At 40.8% G+C, this 20,026-nt stretch overlaps 2 protein-coding genes across 4 annotated transcripts in view; one reads left to right on the top strand and one right to left on the bottom strand.

Annotated features, from left to right (window-relative positions):
* Positions 1-160: 160 nt before the first annotated feature.
* Positions 161-11,267, bottom strand: GTPBP6 (GTP binding protein 6 (putative)). Its single transcript, XM_048051173.2, has 10 exons — positions 10,751-11,267; positions 9,449-9,586; positions 8,942-9,012; positions 7,265-7,395; positions 6,455-6,525; positions 5,843-6,001; positions 4,324-4,532; positions 1,686-1,834; positions 1,230-1,382; positions 161-733 (listed from the first exon to the last, which is right to left on the bottom strand). The coding sequence occupies exons 1-10, from the start codon at positions 11,130-11,132 to the stop codon at positions 592-594; spliced, it is 1,605 nt and encodes a 534-aa protein (XP_047907130.2). The 5' UTR covers positions 11,133-11,267; the 3' UTR covers positions 161-591.
* Positions 11,249-20,026, top strand: part of LOC106035704 (cohesin subunit SA-2-like) — a 62,228-nt gene continuing 53,450 nt past the window's right edge. For 2 of the 3 annotated variants that reach the window (XM_066983138.1, XM_066983122.1), the window contains exons 1-5: positions 11,249-11,378; positions 11,665-11,821; positions 16,619-16,703; positions 17,310-17,456; positions 18,870-18,966. In XM_066983138.1, coding sequence (XP_066839239.1) covers positions 11,778-11,821; positions 16,619-16,703; positions 17,310-17,456; positions 18,870-18,966 — 373 coding nt within the window. In that variant the 5' untranslated portion in view covers positions 11,249-11,378; positions 11,665-11,777. Of the gene's footprint in view, positions 11,379-11,579; positions 11,822-15,850; positions 16,059-16,618; positions 16,704-17,309; positions 17,457-18,869; positions 18,967-20,026 lie in introns of those variants that run through there. The other variant, XM_066983131.1, reaches the window with a different exon arrangement.

The following is a 20,026-nucleotide window of genomic DNA, read 5'->3' as shown; positions in this document are numbered from 1 at the left end:
TTTTGCTTCTCCTTTCTGTGATGCTGATGTTTTCTCTTCTAAGAATTGATACAGTAGTAGGTATTGTGGATAGATTACCGTGTGCAAGAACATTATTGTGTGAAAGATGTTCACAGGTAACTTTATTCATTGCTTAAATATACAAATCAATGTTTTCTGCTTCACTGCAATAAATCATGGCATTTATTTTAAGTAAATACATGTACAAGCAGAACACATGAACATACCTTATTCTGAAAAACGGGGTTAAAAAAAAAAAGTATTTCTATGATTTAAGAAGCTCAGTACTTTTCCAAAGGTTAAATTAAATGTCATCCAGTGATTCCCACGTGTTTGAGGCCCAGAGCCTGTAGCCAACAACCATTCCAGTGTAAAATTTAGTGCTGTTCTTGCAGTTGCTGCCAGAATAAAACTCAAAGCTCTTACTGTTTCCAGACATTTTCTGAAACACACACTGTCCACTTCTACGATGTGTCAAGAACATCAACTGGTTAAGAAATATACTCTTCCACATCCAGGCTAATGGGCCAGTGACTTCATTTTACATTCTCTTAATGAGATCAGTTCCTTTTTCTAGAAAAGGATGGAGTTTCATGGTATAAAAAAAGTACTGCTGGGAAAGAGGTTTCTGTATTTGCCAAAAGCAGAGTTGCTGATTATCACCTTCACCATGGCCGTGCCATCTTCAGGCATGACTTCTACTTCCTGAACTGTTGCTTCTTTATAGAGCCAACTGTAAAAGTAAAAATTGTATTAGCATCTTAAAGGCAGTCCAGAGTGCATAAAGTATGATCCTTGGTTTAGATCTGAATGTTTGCATCTAGGTAATTTAACACTTCAAAAGATGAAGTGCTTCACTTAACTTTTTGTTTGCTACTTTCTGTTTGGAAACAGGGTGTAGGGTGTTTTCATAATTGTTTCAGATCTCTCTCTCTCTTTTTTTTTTTTTTTTTTTTTAAATCTGGCTCCGGGACCAGTGGAATGGTCTTTCAGGAAATTTATCTTTTTGTACTAACACAGAACTCTGTGAAGGTCACTCTGAGAAGCATGCTGTATAGTATCTACTGGTGATATTTGATAGTTTTTCAATAGGTCATAAAACGTTTGCAAATATCCCTGTAATTCTTAACACAGATTAAAATCAGTATCGTATGTTTCGGCAAATAAGTTTTGCAATATTAAGAATTTCCTAGTTGTCCAAGTCCTTCATAAAATTCAGAGCTGTTTACCTTAGCTGAGGTCCCTGTAAGTTGACTGTAATTGTCAGAATCTTCTTCCCTGTTACTTTCAAAATTTTCTTCTCTATTTCTTCTTTCAGCTCTTCTAACCCATGCCCGTGTAGAGCAGAAATGGCTAAAGCGTTTTCTTCAGTGGGTTCATACCTGGAAAGTAATAATTGCCAGCATGCTTGTTTACAAAGATTAGATTGTGAAAATATTCCAAGCACAGACAATTTAACTGCGTTATTTTATACTGGTATCTTCCTACAGAGACTACTTGTATGACTCAGGTGATTTCTTCTGATATTTAAAGATAATGAATTAATTTTTTAAGACCATGGTTACATATGTAAAAGAGTGAGAAACATTATTAAATGTATTCAGAAGTGTGGAAGCTCTTTTCTAGAGCTGAAGAGCTTCCAAAACATCAGTAATGTCTAAGTACACTTGGCATCTCCTGCTCACCTTTCTATCAAATCCACTTTGTTATGAACTTCTACCATTGATTCCAATAAATGGCTCGGAAGATTGAGATTCTTCAGAACTGAGAGAACGCTTGCTTTCTGGAGGACGGTTTCTGGATGAGTGATGTCCCTCACGTGAACTATCAGATCCTAGCAAGCACCAATATACAAGACAGTTACTTAATGGAACGTTCAGTTACCAGGTTGTAGAGATTTTATACCATTTTTGCATTTCTATTTCATACGAGTTGCTTTCCTATCCATTAGACAATAACCTGGCAGGCTAACACTGTAAAATGACCTACCGGAACAGTATTAAATCAATACTGGTTTTTATTCAAAGATGAAAGAAAATCTGTGGCAGCTTAGTCTCACTCGACAGAGAGCATGAATTGCTGCCAACAACCCCAAAACAAGCTCTGTCAATCAAGCTAGTTACGGAATTCACATATTTCAAATAATAAATGATATATTTTTTAATGCCAAGGCTGTGTAAAAACAACGCTTCAAAAATATTGGAGAAGAAAAAATATGAATTCTAAAAACGTTTTACAAGAGTAATAACTGAAAGAACATTTCAACTGTGGAAAAAAAATGCATGTAAATTTTAATTCTGTATTCAAAATGCAGAAGACTCTTGTTATCCCTAGCTCCTGAGATACTATTACTGGTGCTTCACTTAGAAAGCTTTATACAAAAGTTACCAGTTTCAAGTACATACATGGTTAGATAGGTTGCAAATCTAAGCCAAGTATTTGCCCTGATAAAAAAAAAACAAGTAATCAAACAGCATTTGCATTCAAAGTATTTCAGCATCTTTGCTCAAAATAATGCTTCAAACTTCTGAAAACTGTAGTGAAAAGTAAGTTTATTGCCTTTCACTTAAGACTTCAAAATAAAAAATAAAAAAACAACAACCAAACAAACATGATAGCTGCAGCCAACTTTTGAAATTCCTACTATTACACAGTTAAAAAACCAATCCTCAGAAGTATTCAGACATCCAGCTGCCACGGAATTTCATTACCTTTGAGGATACAGATTTTGTTTTAAATCTCCATCTAGATAGAATAGAATAGTTCAGGTGGAAGGGACCTACAAAGATGATAAAGCCCAACTGCCTGACCACTTCAGGGCTAACCACAAGTCAAAGCACAGTAATGTGGGCATTGTCCAAACGCCTCCTGAACACTGACAGGCAGGGGCAGCAACCACCTCTCTAGGAAGCCTGTTCCAGGGTTTGACCACCCTCATGGTAAATAAATCTTTCCTAATCCCAGCCTGAACCCCAGCACAGCTCTGTGCCGTTCCCGTGTGCCCAGGGAGCAGAGACCGGCACCTCCCTCTGCGCTTCCCCTCCTCAGGACGCTGCAGAGAGCGCTGAGGTCGCCTCTCGGCCTCCTTTCTCCAGGCTGGGCAGCCCAGGTGTCCCCAGCCTCCTCACAGGACGTGCCTTCCAGCCCTTCTACCAGCTCTGCTGCCCTCTTCTGGATGCTTTCAAGTACCTTAACATCCTTTTTGTGTTGTGGAGCCCAGAACTGAACACAGTATTCAAGGTGAGGCCACACCTGTGATAAATCCAGTGGGAGAACCACCTCTTTTGACCGGCTGGCTGTGCTGTGTTTAATGCACCCCAAAATGCATAAGAGGCACCCCAAAGTGCCCTCCTGGCTGCCAGGGCACGCTGCTGGCTCATGCTGAGCCTGCTGTTGACCAGCACGCCCAAGTCCTTTTCTGCAGAACAGCCCTCCAGCCACTCATCTCCCAGTCTGTACCTGTGCCCGTCCCAGCTGCAGCACTTGGCATTAATGTTTGTTGAATTTCATGTTACTGCTGACTGCCTGATGTTACAATCCATTGAGATCCCTCTGCAAAACCTCTCATCCCTCAAGAGTCAACAGCACCTCCCAGTTCAGTATCATAGCAAACTTCGTGAGGAGGCGCTCCACTCCTGCATCCCGCTCATTGATAAAAATGTTGAACGGGACTGGCTGTAGAAATGAGCCCCGAGGAACCCTACTAGTGACTGATCACCAGACAGACACAGCCTGCTCTCTGCGACCCTCTGAGCCCTTCACCACCCAGCATAGCGCGGACCTGTTCATCTCAGAACTGGACAATACGCAACTTTAAACTTTGCTGTAACAGGCAACTAATGAGAATACGATAGGAAAAGTACACTAACATTTATTACATGCTGCCTGCATCACATCACAATTACCCATTTTTAGAGCTACAGGGAACTTTAAGTCAAAACCAGACCATTCTGAAGGTTGTAGTTCAATTTTTTTCTCTCAAGAAAGAGAACCTCAACATATTCCAATGCACTGTCTAGATTTTCATATATTTAACAAGAAAAAAATTGATTTATCTGGTTTAAACCACATGGAAAAGGAGATGTATACTCTGAATAAATCCTTTCTGAAATCAATTCATACTTATATATTCTGCATAAAGTATCAGAAAATTGGTTTATTATACGATATTTACCTGATAGTTATTATGCTAGAAGACCACTACAGTCAGTCAGGTACTTCACTAAGAACAGCATGCCAATTAAGTTCCCCATTTCTGAAGGGATGAAGGCTATCTAGAAGAAAATTAAGTCAATTTCTCAATTTTTTTAGTCAACTACTTACTGAGTAAGCAACTTCTTCTAAGGTAGCTGAAAAGGACTCAACCAGGTTATGTGGAAGATCAGACAGAAACCCAATAGTGTCAACATAAATAACTGCCATGTGTGAGGGCAGGTAGCCAGCATGAGCTGTAATATCAAGAGTGGCAAACAGCTGATCTCGGGGTTGAAGGCCTGCTTCCCCAGTCAAGGCTTTGATCAAGGTGGTTTTTCCTAATTAAAATAAAAACAAAAGAAAACAAAACGACAAGATTTTAATGGCTTGTTTCAAGTGAAATACTAATTCGCAAGACTTGGGTGAGTTTTATGATGCTACATATCTTTTCATATCTAGTTCACTAATATACATCTAGCCTGGGAGTAGTTATCTGTATTACGTTACGAAATCCAAAGATAGTCTTAACTTTTATAACTCAGAATTGGATTTAGGGCCATGTCTGGAAGCTGTGCTGTGGAATAACAACAAGATGATCACAGACTGAACTGACCTGAAAAGTGACCTACCTACACGTCTCACCTCTAAGACTATCTGAAGAATGCTGCCATGGCAACATTAGGAAGCACACACTTACATGCTCCTCAGTGCTTCTGTTCTGAGATAAAATGATTTAACATTTCCTTGTTAAATCCAACAATCACCAGAAGCACTAATACTATTTAGCTTATCAGTTTTACGCTTTTGTTAGGTGCACTGTCATGAATATGATACTAGAGAAATTTACTTAACTCTTCATAAATATTTCACAGAATTTATAGTCATTACCTAGAATATATACTGAGCACTTTAGCTTAAAGTATTTCAATTATGTATGCAAAATTGTACTATAGCTGTTTTGTTGAATCTTCAACTCTATAAGTAGCTTAAAAGTATCAGTATAATAGATATCAAAATTAGTGCATGGTAAGTTTGCTTTTTATAAAGAAGTTGAATAATAAAATGAAATGGTTTTAAAATAATTTAATCTGAAAAGTGCCCAGTCCAAAGTCAATGTATGCCTTGTGTATGAATTCACTTGTGTAAGCTATAAAAAAAAGAAAAAAAACTTTAGTTTTATTTAGATTCTCGTAAGAATTTTCTCTAAACACTATACATTAATCTATGAAAAGCTAAAGTGCTTTTTAAGCACATTTCTCAGATTAGCTGCCAACTCTCCTGAATTTTCCTCCTATGCCTCAGCATTTCCTAGTGATCTCAAAACACACGTACTTTTCTCTATCCATTCTGATCAAGTAATAAAGATACATACAGAGGACACTAGCACGACAGTCTTCAGCACTAGATGTAAAATCCTTTTGACACATTAGGTACTAGAAATTTCTCCAGAACATGTCTGCAAAAAAATCTTACTGTAACAAGCATTATTTGCTTTCCTAACCACAATCTAACTGACATATTCTCATTATAAAATCTAATTAAAATACAAAGCCTATTCATACCAAAATCAGATTCTGGCTAGAGACTCTAATTAAAAATTAGACAAGGTAAGCTTCTTTGTGTGACAATTTCATGAGTTTTTGCTTACCACAATTTGTATAGCCCATTACTGAGATAACTGGAAACTCGCGTTTTCTGCGCTGAGTTCTAAGCAAAGACCTTTTTCTTCTTAGTTTCTCCAGGACATGCCTAATTTTAAGTTCTTTTTCTTTTAAGAGGCGATTCTGTGTCTCCATGAATGTTTCACCTGAAAAATACAAATGAGTAACTGGCAGAATAGTCTACAAGAGAACAGTAAAACAAGTGATGCTGTCTATCTGGAAACTCAGTGAGTTACCACTAGGGCATACGACATTATACATAAGCAATCAAAACTGCATATTCTTGCCAAAGATAGAGTCAGTGATAAATAATTATTAAGACATATGCTAAGCACTCTAGAATAACCATGTCTGGTCACAATAAACTCCTGTGGTAGCAAACGCTCTGTCCATGGCCACTTACTGAGCATGAAAACTTTATTGTGCCTATGACTGAAGTTACCATCCAACACATTTTTTTCATGTTCAATTAATCAGATGCAGAACACAAACTGTCTTTCCCCTGAGCCTCCCCCTAATAAAATCAGATGCAATTTAATCTATTTTAAAGGCTATGGAGAAAAAGAATCCTCTAATTCATGGGAATATTTAGACTTTACCTGAGCCCATGATGTATCTTGATCCACCTCTCTGCTGATCTAGTTGGGACACCTCATTTTTTAGATTCGACCTGGCAGTGGAATAATATTTAAATAAAATCAATCTGCTTTAATCAAGCTATCTTAAAATGCCTAGCAAATATGAAGCAGTAGTGGTATTCTAACAGGACAGATGAAAACACTACAACACTACAAGGCACAGGTATAAATAAAGCCAGATCATGGTGAGAAGCCTAGTGAGAAAATTCAGATATTTCCGGCTCTTCGACTGTGGTTTGAAAAGTCATGCAACTCTAAGTAAATCGTAATGGCTGTTCAGAAACTTTAGAGAGACAAAAATGTCTCTGATACATCCATGCAACTCACACCAACTTCCATGCACAAATATATTTATGCTGTGTAATACAGAAATGTGGAAAACTCAGATATAAATTAATGCCTTTAAGCTTCTTTGTTTATAGCTTTCCTTATTAAACCTATTTATATACGAAATACACATAGCTAATTCCTACACAGTCTTGCAACCCATCTTCCTTATTATAAAGAACCAGGACCTTTTCACAAGAAATATATTTTGTAACAAAATCTACTGAAGACTTTCTGGTTTTGCCTGTCAGTACTATAGGAGTTTAAACACATACATTAAAGCAAATATTTCTATGCTCTACTCAATCATTGACCATAGTACGGAGACACCAAAACAGCGGCTTTTTTTTTCCCCACAGTATAGCATTACCCTGATTGTTAATGTAAAGAAATTTTCACTAAAATATGCAAGGGTCAGTGCGTGCTTTGCACAGTTTGAGGTACCTTAGGAGTGGAATTTCAGCCAATGCAATCTGGAGTTTTGCTTCCTTAGTGCGGGCATTGCAACGAAAAATGTGAAGTACAACGGTGTATCTGTCAAAGACTTTCACTCCCCAGGCATCTTCTAGTTCTTTCTTTAGCCATGTAAAACAAAGTAACCTAGATGTTTTCTGCCCGATTCAGAATACCAGTAAATCAATTCATACACAGCATTACAGTTAAAGTTAGCTGATGGGTACCTGAACTCACAGTAATGATTATGAGCACCCAAAAGCAAATTTTTGATTGACAAGAAGGAAAGGTGAAAAAGAATTTAGAAGGTAGAACTTTGTATCTAGGCCCCACTGAATTCCATGAGAATCCTTCTATTGCCTTGAAGAGATTCTGAGAACAGCTCCTACAGGACATCTCACAGCATTAAAAGAATGAAGAATTTCAGTGGTTAAGGCCTTACAAAAAATAATTATGAAATGCTAGTATGGGAAAGGATAAGGATAACAAAGGAAAAGCAAAATAGTTATTGAAGTTAAAAGAAAAAACAAGAGAGGAAGAAAGGAAAATTGTTTCATAACCAGCCTTCCATGAAATAATAAACTCCTCTCTTCCCACACCCCAAACTGCCCTAATTCACCAAAAGACACTCAAAGAACTTGAAGTATGCAGTAGTTCCCCTTCACCATCTCAAAATCCAGAATGCTTGTCTTCCATGCACATTCTCAAACACTTTCTTGAATCTATATCCTGTTAAAATGTACTTAAGATCTAGATTTATGAAAATTTTTAGTAAATCTGGGACTAAAAGAACTCATACTTTAATTTAGGGAATAAAAACTAGAAAGTTTATGTGAAACATTTTCAACTTCCATTTAATCAATAAATTGAAGTGCTCAAGATAACTATTGGATATATATACCTCTGATAATTTTATAATCCAGGGAAAACATTCAAAACTGCCTGCAAAGCATTGATGTTTGCTTGCAGAGTTTGCACTTTACACCGTTTGACACTGCCCATGCAAAAAAGCTAAGAAGTATTTATTTCAGTTTGCCTAAACATGCCAAAGGGCATCTATAGTTCACATGCCAGTTATTTTACTGCCAATGCGTTTAAAAAAAAAGCGAAGCATGCTTCTGCCCTCAAGCAATCTATCTTTGTAAAATACATTTTCTTTGTAAGGATTAGGAATGAAAGTTTAAAAATACAAAAAAATATATACAGATTTGCTCTGAATTTATACCTCATATTCAAAATCCAATACAGCAGACATAGCACTATAGAAAAAACATATAGAATTCATAGAGGTATGGAAACCCGTGCATGTATGTAATCCAAAATCTTGACATTCCTTCACAACAAAAGCTATGTTATCACCTCCCTTTTGTGAATAAGATCCGAGAAGTTTCTCCAACATTTTAAGTACAGCCAGTGGCAAATGTGCAAGCACAGTCTATACTAAAAGGCTATAAGGCTGCAGGAAAACTTCATGCATGACAGCTGGATACACTTATATCAGCTGGACAAATATAACAGGAATTAAAGTTTCCTTTCAGAAAAACTCAGTTCAGCTGGCTTCATATATTATCATTTGCGAATTCAGAGTCATAACCAACCCTCCTTCCGATAGCATCAAGATCTTCTAAATAATATGGATATAAAGAATATGATTTGATATTAAATTACCTTTGTTATTGAAGATACTCTTTCCACATTCAAGAAGACAGCTGTCACATGGGGCAATTTTTTAATCTTTTCTAGAAGACGGATAACCGTTACAAAATGCAGTGTTAAATGTCAATTCTCTTTTTAAAATATACAGAATACAAAACCATTTTGCACTGAGCACAGTGCTCATAAAATACCAAATGGCATCATATTCTTTGTCCACAGAACAGCCGTATTCACGCTAATTTCATACTATGTCAAAAACAGCTGCCAGTTTCTTTTACGTCAATCACTTAAACAGCGATTAAGGTGCCCCACACATTTCAAATGAACATGTTTTTTTTCTATCCTGTGTTGTTTTTGTTACCTTGAAAAAAAATATCTTTGAAGTTTGTCTGTAAACCTATTTGATGGATTAATAAAACCTTTACCTCTTTTCAACTTTTATAGCTATCCTTAAATAGTTTCCAGCTGCAGAAGCTTTCCTTTCTGAAAGATGCTGTCCTGACAAACCTCAGTCCTTACCTGTCAAAACATCAAAGTTTCCTTTGCCAAAAACGAACTTCTTGTCAGGATTTTTTGTAGGAATAATTATTTTATCTAAAACAGTCCAGTTCGGAAGGGTATTTACGAGAGCAACGGCTTCAGCAATCTGTAATTCAGCTTTAGAGACACACACACACAGAAAAAGAAAAAAAAAAAGATTATAATATATCAACTGCTCAAATTGCCAGTAACTACACGACATGTGTGACCAGGGAACAACTATGCTTCACTTAAATTCTACAGGTCCATTTGTTTAACGAGCAGCATAAGGTGCAAAATGCCTTACCTCTAATCAGAATAATTAAACTCCTATTCGATGTAATTTTACTACACCAAAGCATCTTTCTGCCAGTACAAATTATTTTTATGGTTCTTGATTTTGAATTCTCAATTGTATGGTCAATAAATTACTCACCTCTTTGCCTCTACGCTGTACTTTATTCTTAAAAAATAAAATGATTAACTAGCTTTAGATTAAACTGTTATTTTGGATGAGCACAAGGCCACAGGATTAATCCCTCAGTGTTTTGTGGAAATATGTAAAGAACTACTAATACTGCATACCCTGCTTCTTACCACTGGTACCTACTCTTATCAAGGACCTACACTGGCTTCTGACTTGCTAAAGACACAGATTTCAATCTGCTTCATTAGTTGGTATTTTTTTTAAAGCATCTACATGGCAAAGCACTGATTTATGAGGATTTCATGAAATCACGAGGGCTACAAGGGCAAATCAGATCGGTAGATCCAGTTTTGATTTGCCAGACAGAAGATCCTCATTCCATAGGAGCTTCATCATGTTTCTCTAGATAGGAAAACACATTTGATGTATTAAAGAGGTCCAAAAGGTAATATATTTTTAATCATAACCATGATCCTCTTTCTCATCCTATCGATAGCGTTCCTCATAAAGTGCTCATTTTTCTGTTGTAACTCTGGCATTTCAGCATTCACCCCAAATCGTTTCCTTAGACTTCGGGCTCTTCATCTGGAGGGCCTGAACAGATGGAAAGGGCTCACTGCTGTTCTCAAGTACTTTTTTTGGTCAGACGAGTGCTTTCATAATTTTTCCCGCTTGCAAAACGGGAAGGCTTACACAAAGTCTGAAAAGTTAACCATTTTGTTCTGTGAAGGGGTAACGTGTTGTAACGAGCAAGGATAATAAACGGACCGGGGGTGTCCCCAGGAATTATCAGGGCTAATAACGGGGCTGGGGGTGCCCCCAGCAATGAGCAGGGCTGACACCGGGCCCGGGGCTGCCCCCTCCCGCCCACCCACCGGTGGTGAGCTGCGGCTTCTTCGGCCCCCAGCGGACCGCCGGCTGCACCACCGCCACCCGCTGCGCGCCGGGCAGCGGGCCGAGCGGCGAGGGGCCCAGCAGCTCCTCCACACCCTCATCTTCCTCCTCCTCATCTTCCTCTCCATCATCGTTGTCGTCGTCGTCGTCGTCGTCACCGCCCGCCCCTCGCCCCCCGCTGCCCGCCCGCGGCGGCTCGCCCCTGTCCGGCGGCCGCTGAGGCGCCCAGCGGCGGAGCGCGGCGCTGAGCGGCCCCCTCAGAGCCGCCGCCCCCCGAGGAGGAGGAGGAGGAGGAGGAGGCGCCGCCGCGGTGGCCGCCCGGCAGCAGCGCAGCATCGGCCGCAGGAGGCGGCCGGGCCCCATGGCGCTGCCCCCCTCAGCGCGGGGCGGGACCGTTACGGCCGTTACGGCGGCCGCGAGGCGGCGGGGCAAAGCGCGCGCCTCGGCCCGCCCCCTGGCGGCAGCGATCCCCGCCGCTGATAGGCCGGGGGGCCGCCGTGATTGACGGCGGGCGGGAGCAGGGAGCCGGCGGCGCGAGCGCGCGATCGACCGTTGGAGTGCGCGTCCCCGTGCCCGTGCCCCTCCCCCCCCACATCCCCTCACAGGCAGGTGAGCGGGGCGGCGCGCGTCCGCGGAGCCTTCTTCCTCCTCCTCCTCCTCCTCCTCCTCCGTCCCCTCAGAGCCGCCAGGGCCGCGCCCGCCGCCCTCGGAAGGGCCCTGAGGGAGGGGGGGGGTCCGGGCAGCTTCCCCCCCGCCCCCCCCCCCCCTCCCCCGCTTCCCCCCCGCCCCCCCCCCTCCCCCGCTTCCCTGACGGAATTAATTCCCCCCGGCCGGCCGTGAGGGGCTTTAGTGAGTGGCTCCGTAATTATCTCGCCCTCTTCTCTCCTCCTGACAGCCCGCTCGGCCCGCCGCCGTGTGATCGCGGGTTTCGGAGCCCCGCCGCGGTGAAGTTTCCTCAGGAGCCCCCTCTCAGCTTGCTGCCAGCGCTGCCGAAATAATGTAGTGGAAATGATAGCCGAGCCCAACGCAGCCAGCAGCCTTCCCAGCCAAAAGTAAGACCTGGCGCCGCTTATTTATTTATTTATTTATTTATTTATTTATTTTGGGGTAAATTCGGGCGCTGTCCCTTAAATCTGTGTCCTGCAGATAAGTGGGGGAATGAACGTGTCAAATAGGGTGGGAGGGAAGATAAAGGGGATTGGCTGTGTCTTGTTACCAACCTCTGCATTTTGTTTCCTTTCCCTTTCATGTATTGTTTAGCATCTTCTAAATGTTGCTTTATGCTGATGTGCAGGGAGGTTGGCCTTACAAGCTTCTCTGTGCCCTGTTCACTACTGTGCAAGTGAACCTAGTTTGAATAAAAATGGGCAGATTTATAGTCTGAGTGGGTGTGTTCACTCCAGTGACAGATTTAAGGTGCTGAGAGGGAAGAGTACCAAGTTATCTGTAGCCTATCTGTTGGCATTGCATATTCCTTGTTGCCTTAGAGCAGGGGGAGAGGATGTGCTTCTCCAGAGCTGCTTTCATCAGGGGTATGTCAAGTCTTCCCCCTTCAGAGGCTGTGTTTTCAGTCATCAGTTGAGGCGATCTATAAATCAAATGCATTCATACTGTTTATAGAATGGGATAGGTAAGGAGAAAGAGCAGATACAAATAAATAATTAAGTTACTAAATTTGAGCATATCTTGTGTAGTTTTGAAGAGTGAAACTTCTTAGATATCTAGTCTTGCTAGCTTTGAGCTCATTGTAGCCTGGTCTTTCCTCAACTCGTCACCTTCAAGCAAGTGTGCACCAGGTCTTTTGCTTTGTCAGGCTCTAAGAGGTGCTTTCCTTGTAGGCCATGATGACAATCAGTGTAGCTTGCCAAATGTCCTTTCCCAAATGTTTCATCTGAAGAAAACCTTTTAGTTTCAAACGTGACAGGTAGGTGCCTGGCAATTGTTTAGCTGAGCTTCTTATTGTTGGGTGATTTTTGTTGCTTCTAAAAGGTGAAGCAGTTGCACTGGAATTTGTGATTTAGAAAATCTACAAATGGGATTAACCCAGTAACGTAGATTAATTGTTCCTTTTAGACAGCTAAAAGAATAAGCTATGCTGGCGTGAAAGAGGTAGCTTTCTTTTTACGAGTGAGTCTCTTAAGTCTGCTCCAAATATTTATGAAAATGAGAAACTCAAAAATTTTCACAATAGCATTGTGTGAGGACTAGAAGAAGGGCTTTGCTTCCTTCCTGCTTCAAGTTTGTTTTTTTTTAATCTCATCAGTAACACTTCCAGTGCTAGTGAAAGGGCTGTATTGTGGCAGGAATGTAAGGTAAAAATGTGCCTGCGAGCCATATGTCGCAGGGTCTAAAGGTCAAAAGTATGATGAGATAGGAATGGAATTCCACCTCCTGTGCTTTCTTACCGTTTGCTGATGGAGACAAAGTAAATGGCTGGCAACGGTTCCTTACAGTGCACAAGGAAGTGAGTTTAGGTATGCCAAAACACTTGGTGTGGTGTTGACAAAAAAAAAGCAAAAGAAAAGCTTGTGATTATGTCAAACTTTGTCAAACCTACTGTTGTACTCAAGTAGTTGAAAAGATGTTAAATGGAGTTACGCATAAGGATCACTGCAGTAGTGTTCACATCATCCTTAGGATTAAATAGACTAGTTCCTATTTTGCTCAAGAAGACAAGAGGATGTCTTAATTCTTTTTATAGCTTCTTCAACAGAACTCTAGTTGTGCAGATGAAAACTCAGGGGAAATACCTAAGTGGCTTCATATGGTTCAGTTTGTAGACTCTGGTCTAGTTCCTGCAAACCTTTAAATACCTGCCTTATGAACAGCATCACTATCAGGAAATACCAGTATTAAAAGGAAGGAAAGCAGCGTGAGTACTGAGAGTATCTGGCTTTTAAAAATCCCTACCAAAACTAAACAGAACACTTCCAGGTACAGGGATTAGTGCAACTTTGTATATAAAGAAAGTAAATAAGAGCAAACAAGATCTAATGGCTTCTTAAGGAACGCAAAACAAACCTAAAGATTCAGGGAAATAGAGAATACATTAAGTGTAGGAAAACATATCAGTCCAGAAGTTCATAGTTAAGTTCATACTAAAGTGAAGGTGCCTTTTTTTCCAAAGCAGGCTCTTGAGAGTGTTTTTTTTTCTTTTTTTAACCATGCAGTTTTATTTTTCATAGGCTTATGATGAGAAATCTTTTCGAATAATTTTTAAAGCAAGCAGATGCCTAAACCTGCTTAAATACATTGTCTTTGCAGTCCTTGGTGTAGGATGTCTTCTGTAACACAGTGCTTCCTGTGGCATTGCTATGTGCTGTGGTGCAAGCCAAAATGATTTGGAAACTAAATGGCGTTTTAGTATACGCTTAGTGCTGAGTTACGTTTGGTGGGTGTTCAACAGAGGTGCTTAGCATATGCGTGAAAGTTAGTCTAACCGCTCTAGTCACAGAGGTATCGTTTTACACGGAAGTGTTAGCCCAGCACGAGGAAGCTGTGGGTCAGCTGTCTTCTCATTACTGCTCCTTCTGCTGAGCTTCAGGAAGCAGGCTGTTAGGTATACCAGGCATTCACTCATTCACTTACTTTGTTAACACCTTTTGCTACAGGCAGGTTTTGCCTGGCATAAAGTAGCACAGGGTCAGTGTCAGTGGACCATTGCTTGAAAGTGTTTTTGACATCCAGGATCTTCGTGGGAAAGAGCTGTGTGAGTTAAAGCTTCAGCGGGGTATGTTGTAGACAGAGATGTTAAATGCAGCACGTGTTCAGACAGGTACTTGACTAAATTGTCCTGGTGTGTTTTCTTTTTTTTTTGTACTGAGTGGTGTTTTTTTCTTCCTTCATTATTTAAATATTGTAATTCAGCTTAGACTCAATTATAGTTTCTGTAATCAAATGAAATGCATTTGTTTTCATCATGGCATGTAGTAATTTGCTAAACAGTACACAGAAATAATTCGGGAAAATTGCTTGAGAGTATGTTGAGCATTGTGTGGAGGTATACTGCATGAACAGGTAACACATACTGAAATGCTGGCTGGCATCTGAGTTGTCGCTCTAGTGAAACAGCACAAGTAAGAACATGTCAGTCCAGCCCCACAATGTTGCATTCTGCTTTAAAATCACGAGTGAAAGCATTTAATCGCATAGGAGAAGCAGCTCCTTGACAAATAGGTTTGGGTCCTTTTAATTTGTCGTCTGTACAAGGAATCTGAGAAGGGCTAACTGGCTTCAGAAGAGCTCTATATATTGCTGTCTCTCGCTGCTTGTTCTTTTGAACTAGGAGGTTTTTTGGTAGCACTTGAGATACTTAATCTCTGTGGTGCACAATTACAAATCAAAGGAAACATTCTGAAAACTGGCAAGTGTTGCTTTTAGCATGCAGACTTGGTTGTGAAGCACAGTTCTTCCCTCTTTCATCACACGCAGAAGTCCAGACAACTGATGTAAGGGTTGGTTTAGCCTGATTTATTTTCTTGGCTTCCATCTGTCACCACTGTGGCACGTTTTGAACCTTTCTATGATGAGAAGTTCATTGAATTTAACTTTAATGGAATTTTTCTCTGTAGGGGAGTTAATCATTCGCATCGTTTTATTTAGCAATTTGATATATTTTTATGGAATCTATAGGGCAGCATGGGAATCTTTGGAAGCCTAATTCTACATCGCTTACGGTGTAGTGCTCCAATAAATTCAAAACCAGAGATGTGTTTAAATTAAAACTTCTCACTAATGAAATAACATCAGGACCTAGGCCGTGCAGCTGATGGTAACGCAGCCTCAGGATCTGCTTTGCAGAGGCACTGTCTGACTGAAGCTGTCTTGGGAAGATGAATAGTGTTTATCTGGCATTGATAAACCCCTCTGGACTCGATCTGGCTCTGCATCTGTAGCACGGTTAATGCTCCATCTGGGTTAGTCAACACTGGATACTGGAGAGTTGACTGTATCTGACAGCGTAATACTGTTCTCTGCAAAGTGCTCGCTCGTGTTAGTATGCTCTCTTGTTGCAGCACTATCATGAAAAATAAAGTAACTGTACAGTCTCATGTTTACTTTCTTTTTGTGCCTTCCTATAGCACAAGTCAACTGGCTTCATGTCCTGGCCACCGTAGTTTTAGAGGAGGCCATAGCAGCCAGCCACCAGTACTGGACCTGCTGCACAAGTGGGATCTAGCTCGTCTGCCCAGACATGAGCTCTGGCAAAGCATGTTGTTAGCATTGGGAATGCTGAAAAATGGCATGATTTCATTGCAGATAAATGTATGGCTTCAGATCCCCCAAAAGGTGCATCTTTCTTTATAGCATTATTCCTCCATCATATTAGCAACGAATACGAATATATACCTGCAAATGAAAAGAACTTTCTTACTTGTCTTTTTCCTTCGGCATGTTTTATGGGACAAGTAAAACAGTTTCTTCCTCTCATTTTAAATTGTAGAGCCATCAAATATTTTCTTATTTTCTGTAGAGGACCCAAAACATGATATATACTTGTTATTGACTGACGGTGCAAAACTCTTACAGGCTGCTTTAAGTCAACATCAGCTTTCTGTTTCATCTACTTGCTTTCTGGTTCCTTGATGGTTTTGATAGTTTCACTAGTTTTCTAATTATCTATATATCAATTAGGAAAGGAAATAATGTGAAGAAGGCCCTGAACTTCTGTTGTACTTTTAAAGTTTTTTGTTTGTTTGTTTTAGCAACAAAAGGGCATAACTTCCAAACCATTCTATATTCTTAGTAACATTAAAATGCATATGTATACTCCTACTTTCTTCTGCTGTTTATACCACGTACGTGGTTCTTTGTTCTCACGCTGTTTCAACATGTTTGTTATGCTTTAGAGAGAATGCTGTCCGTGATGAGACTGTGCCTGAGTCTGCTGTGCAGAACAGCAGAAGTGTGAGAAATGGCAACCTGAAAACAACAGTAAGTTTATGTATTTTTTTATTTATGGAATTTATTTTCTGTCTCATTCAATTGTAACAAAATGGAGTGTTTCTTGAAACAATACAGTGCATCTAAAACCTAGTCAGTGGCTGCAGCTTGATCCCCAAATTCTGTTGGCATCAGAGCCTCAGTACTGGCTTTTGAACAGTCAGTTCGTTTCAGCGTGTGCTCTTCTTTAGCTGTGCACTGTGTGCAGCTGATGTTACTTTGCAGGTTGTGTGCTTACCCTCTGAGCGAAGAGGTGTAGAAGAGCTTTTTTGCTTGCCGTCTGCTCTTCAGAAATTACAGCTGCCACTGAAAAATGCCTTCTGGGCAGTACATAACTGTTCAGAAGCTTCTTTCCACTTATACCTTGCTATGTTTATGACTTGTTGAGGAAAAAATTCCAAACTGATAAATCCCTTCCTTCATACTCATGTTTGATAAGGCTTTGTCAACGTCAGTGAGGCTTAAAAGTTAGCACCCTGGGGAAATCCTTACAGTGAGAGTAAAATAAACTTGTTATTCGGGAATAGTTCATTTATCCGTGGATGGCTGTTAAGTATCTTCTTTCCTCATATTCTTTCTTTGCTTGACTCATTTCAGAGAGAGAAACGGAAGGTCCGAGAACAGAGTGAAAACATAAGGAAAAATTCTTCCAGTAGCAGAAGAGTGAGACGGCTGCAGAATGGAGCAGTGGTTGAGGCAGTTACATTGTTTGAAGTGGTTATCATGGGGAAGCGGGCCATGCAGGTATTTCCAGCTCTGAATTCTGAGAGAAGTTGGTGGAGGGACGATGGATAAACAACAATCACTTCAGTTATTTGTACTCTGGAGCATTGAAATTGTGTTCTGTTTTTGGCATAGGTGTGAAGAAACACGTTTGGAAAACGGCTATGAGCATGGTTCTTGAAAAGAATGTGTCTTCATTAAATTAGTGAAAACGTAGCTGTAAGATATTTAAAAAGAGGAAGGAAAGGCATACCTAAAACAGTCTTGCTAAAGCAATGTCTGAACACATGAAAAGCCAATTATTTTAAAAAATATAGAAAGGGTTCATCAGTAGGAAATTGTGGTTGTTCAGCATTCTAAAAATCAAGCCACTTTTTTTTTTTTCCTGGGAGCCTGCCTTTAGGCAGTTTTCTTTTAACCCTGTTCCAATGCGTTTGATGGCATGTTGCATAATCAGCTTTTCTGTACATGTTTACTTAGCAACTTTCTCCAGTGTGAGGAAGTCCACGAGTGTATCTATATGTTATGTTCGTATATGTGTATGAAAGATTAAAACCTGGAGCTTCAAATATTTTAATCCAGGGTTATACATATGCCTCCAGTATGTAGTGTCTGTAAGTAAACTGCATGTGTGCACATGTGAAAAACATATTCATATTTTGGAGGCGAGACCCTACTTTTTCCAAGATCTGTGGCTGGGCTTTTGCTGTGCGACAGCTGTGTTAGCTTCAGTAGAGCTCCCTGAAGAGCCCAGCTTCTGCTGTGCGAAACGTGTTGAGAAGGGCTTGAAAAGGCAGCAGCTTGAGTGCAGGCTGCTGCTGCTGGAATTCATCAGACCTGTGTGGCAGTACAGGTGGGCTGAAGGCTGGATGAGTTGTCCCAGCAGGCCTAGTGTCACGTACAGGCTGGAGGCTGGACTGCCCTAGAAATGAAATTTTAAGGTTAGCTTTTAGGTTAAGTATAATATGTGAACTATTTCAGACTTCTGCATAAGCCTGGTACTAGAGAAAAAAACAGAGAGAGACCATTGCTAGTATTAATTATTAAACAATGCAAAAATTAAATGCTTTCTTAAGTGAATCTATTACCTCAGCAGTGGCAAGAAATCAGTAGAAGGACATTTTGGTTTTTGTATATTAAATTTATCAATGCTGGGATTGTTTTCCCTGCTAACAGGGAGCAAAGCACCTGTGAATGGCAACATTGCCTAGAACAGAATTTGGGAATGAGCAGTTCAAGGTTTCATTTTGTCCCAGAAAGACTCTTTTATATGTTCTGTTAGAAATGGAATGTAATGGTATGGAGTTTATTCTCATTTTTATAATTAAAGGTAGACGGAAAAATATAGTTTGTGTGTGCATTATGGATGTCCTCAGTGAAGTGCAGCATGCTGTGTTCAGCTCTTGGCTAATGAGTTTGTTTAATCTGTTCTAGTCTGTGGTAGATGACTGGGTTGAAGCTTATAAACAAGACAGGAATGTGGCACTTCTAGATCTGATCAACTTCTTCATTCAGTGCTCAGGCTGTCAAGGTAATTCACCCTCTTAATATCCCTTTCTATTGCCTGTGGGGGGAGGGTAATCTGAAGTATGTTAGCTAGCTAAAAGATTCAGGATGGCAAATAAGAGATTTAAGAAGACTATTCTGTTAGGTTGATACTTCTGAGTGTATTTAAGCAGCTAGAATGTACCTTTTGCACTTTGGATTTTTTTCCAGGTCTTTGACTAATATGCCTTCTCCTCTGGAAAATGTTCTGGGGTCTTTGACTAACAGTGGGCTAAATTTTAGTGAATCTTTGAAGTCAGTGAATGGACATATTAAATAGAATCACAGAATATCCCGAGCTGGAAGGGACCCACAAAGGTCACTGAGCCCAACTCCTTGCTCCACACAGCACCACCCAAAATCAGACCATGTGTCTGAGCGGTGTCCAAATGCTTCTTGAACTCTGGCAGGCTCAGTGCTGTGACCACTGCCGTGGGGAGCCTGTCCCAGTGCCCGACCACCCTCTGGGTGCAGAACCTTTCCCTAACCCCCAGCCTGACCCTCCCCTGTCCCAGCTCCGTGCCGTTCCCTCGGGTCCTGTCGCTGTCCTCAGAGAGCAGAGCTCAGCACCTGCCCCTCCGCTCCCCTCGTGAGGGAGCTGCAGGCCGCCATGAGGCCTCCCCTCGGCCTGCTCTGCTCTGCGCTGAACAAACCAAGGGGCCTCAGCCACTCCTCCTACGTCTTCCCATCCAGACCCTTCACCATCTTTGTAGCCCTCCTTTGGATGCTTTCTAGTGGTTCTATGTACTTATATTGTGCACCCAAACCTGTACATAGTACTTGAGGTGAGGCTGTGCCAACGCAGAGCAAAGCAGGACATTCCCTTCCCCCAACTTGCTAGCAGTGCCGTGCGTGATGCACCCCACGATATCGTTGGCCTATTTGTCTGCCAGGGCAAATAGCCCAATAGCCATGCAAGAAGACAGTAGGTTTCTTTAATGTGTATTTCAGTTCTGGTTCATCAGCATTTTCTCCTATAAATGTGTTTATATGTCTACCTATATATATGTTGCCTGTGTCAGTGTAAACAGAGATAGAACAGCTCA

The sequence above is a fragment of the Anser cygnoides genome, chromosome 1 (genome assembly GCF_040182565.1).
Source record: "Anser cygnoides isolate HZ-2024a breed goose chromosome 1, Taihu_goose_T2T_genome, whole genome shotgun sequence".
Taxonomy (NCBI): Eukaryota; Metazoa; Chordata; class Aves; order Anseriformes; family Anatidae; genus Anser; species Anser cygnoides.
Note: the sequence above shows the minus strand (reverse complement) of the source record. Positions and strands in the feature narration are given on the sequence as shown.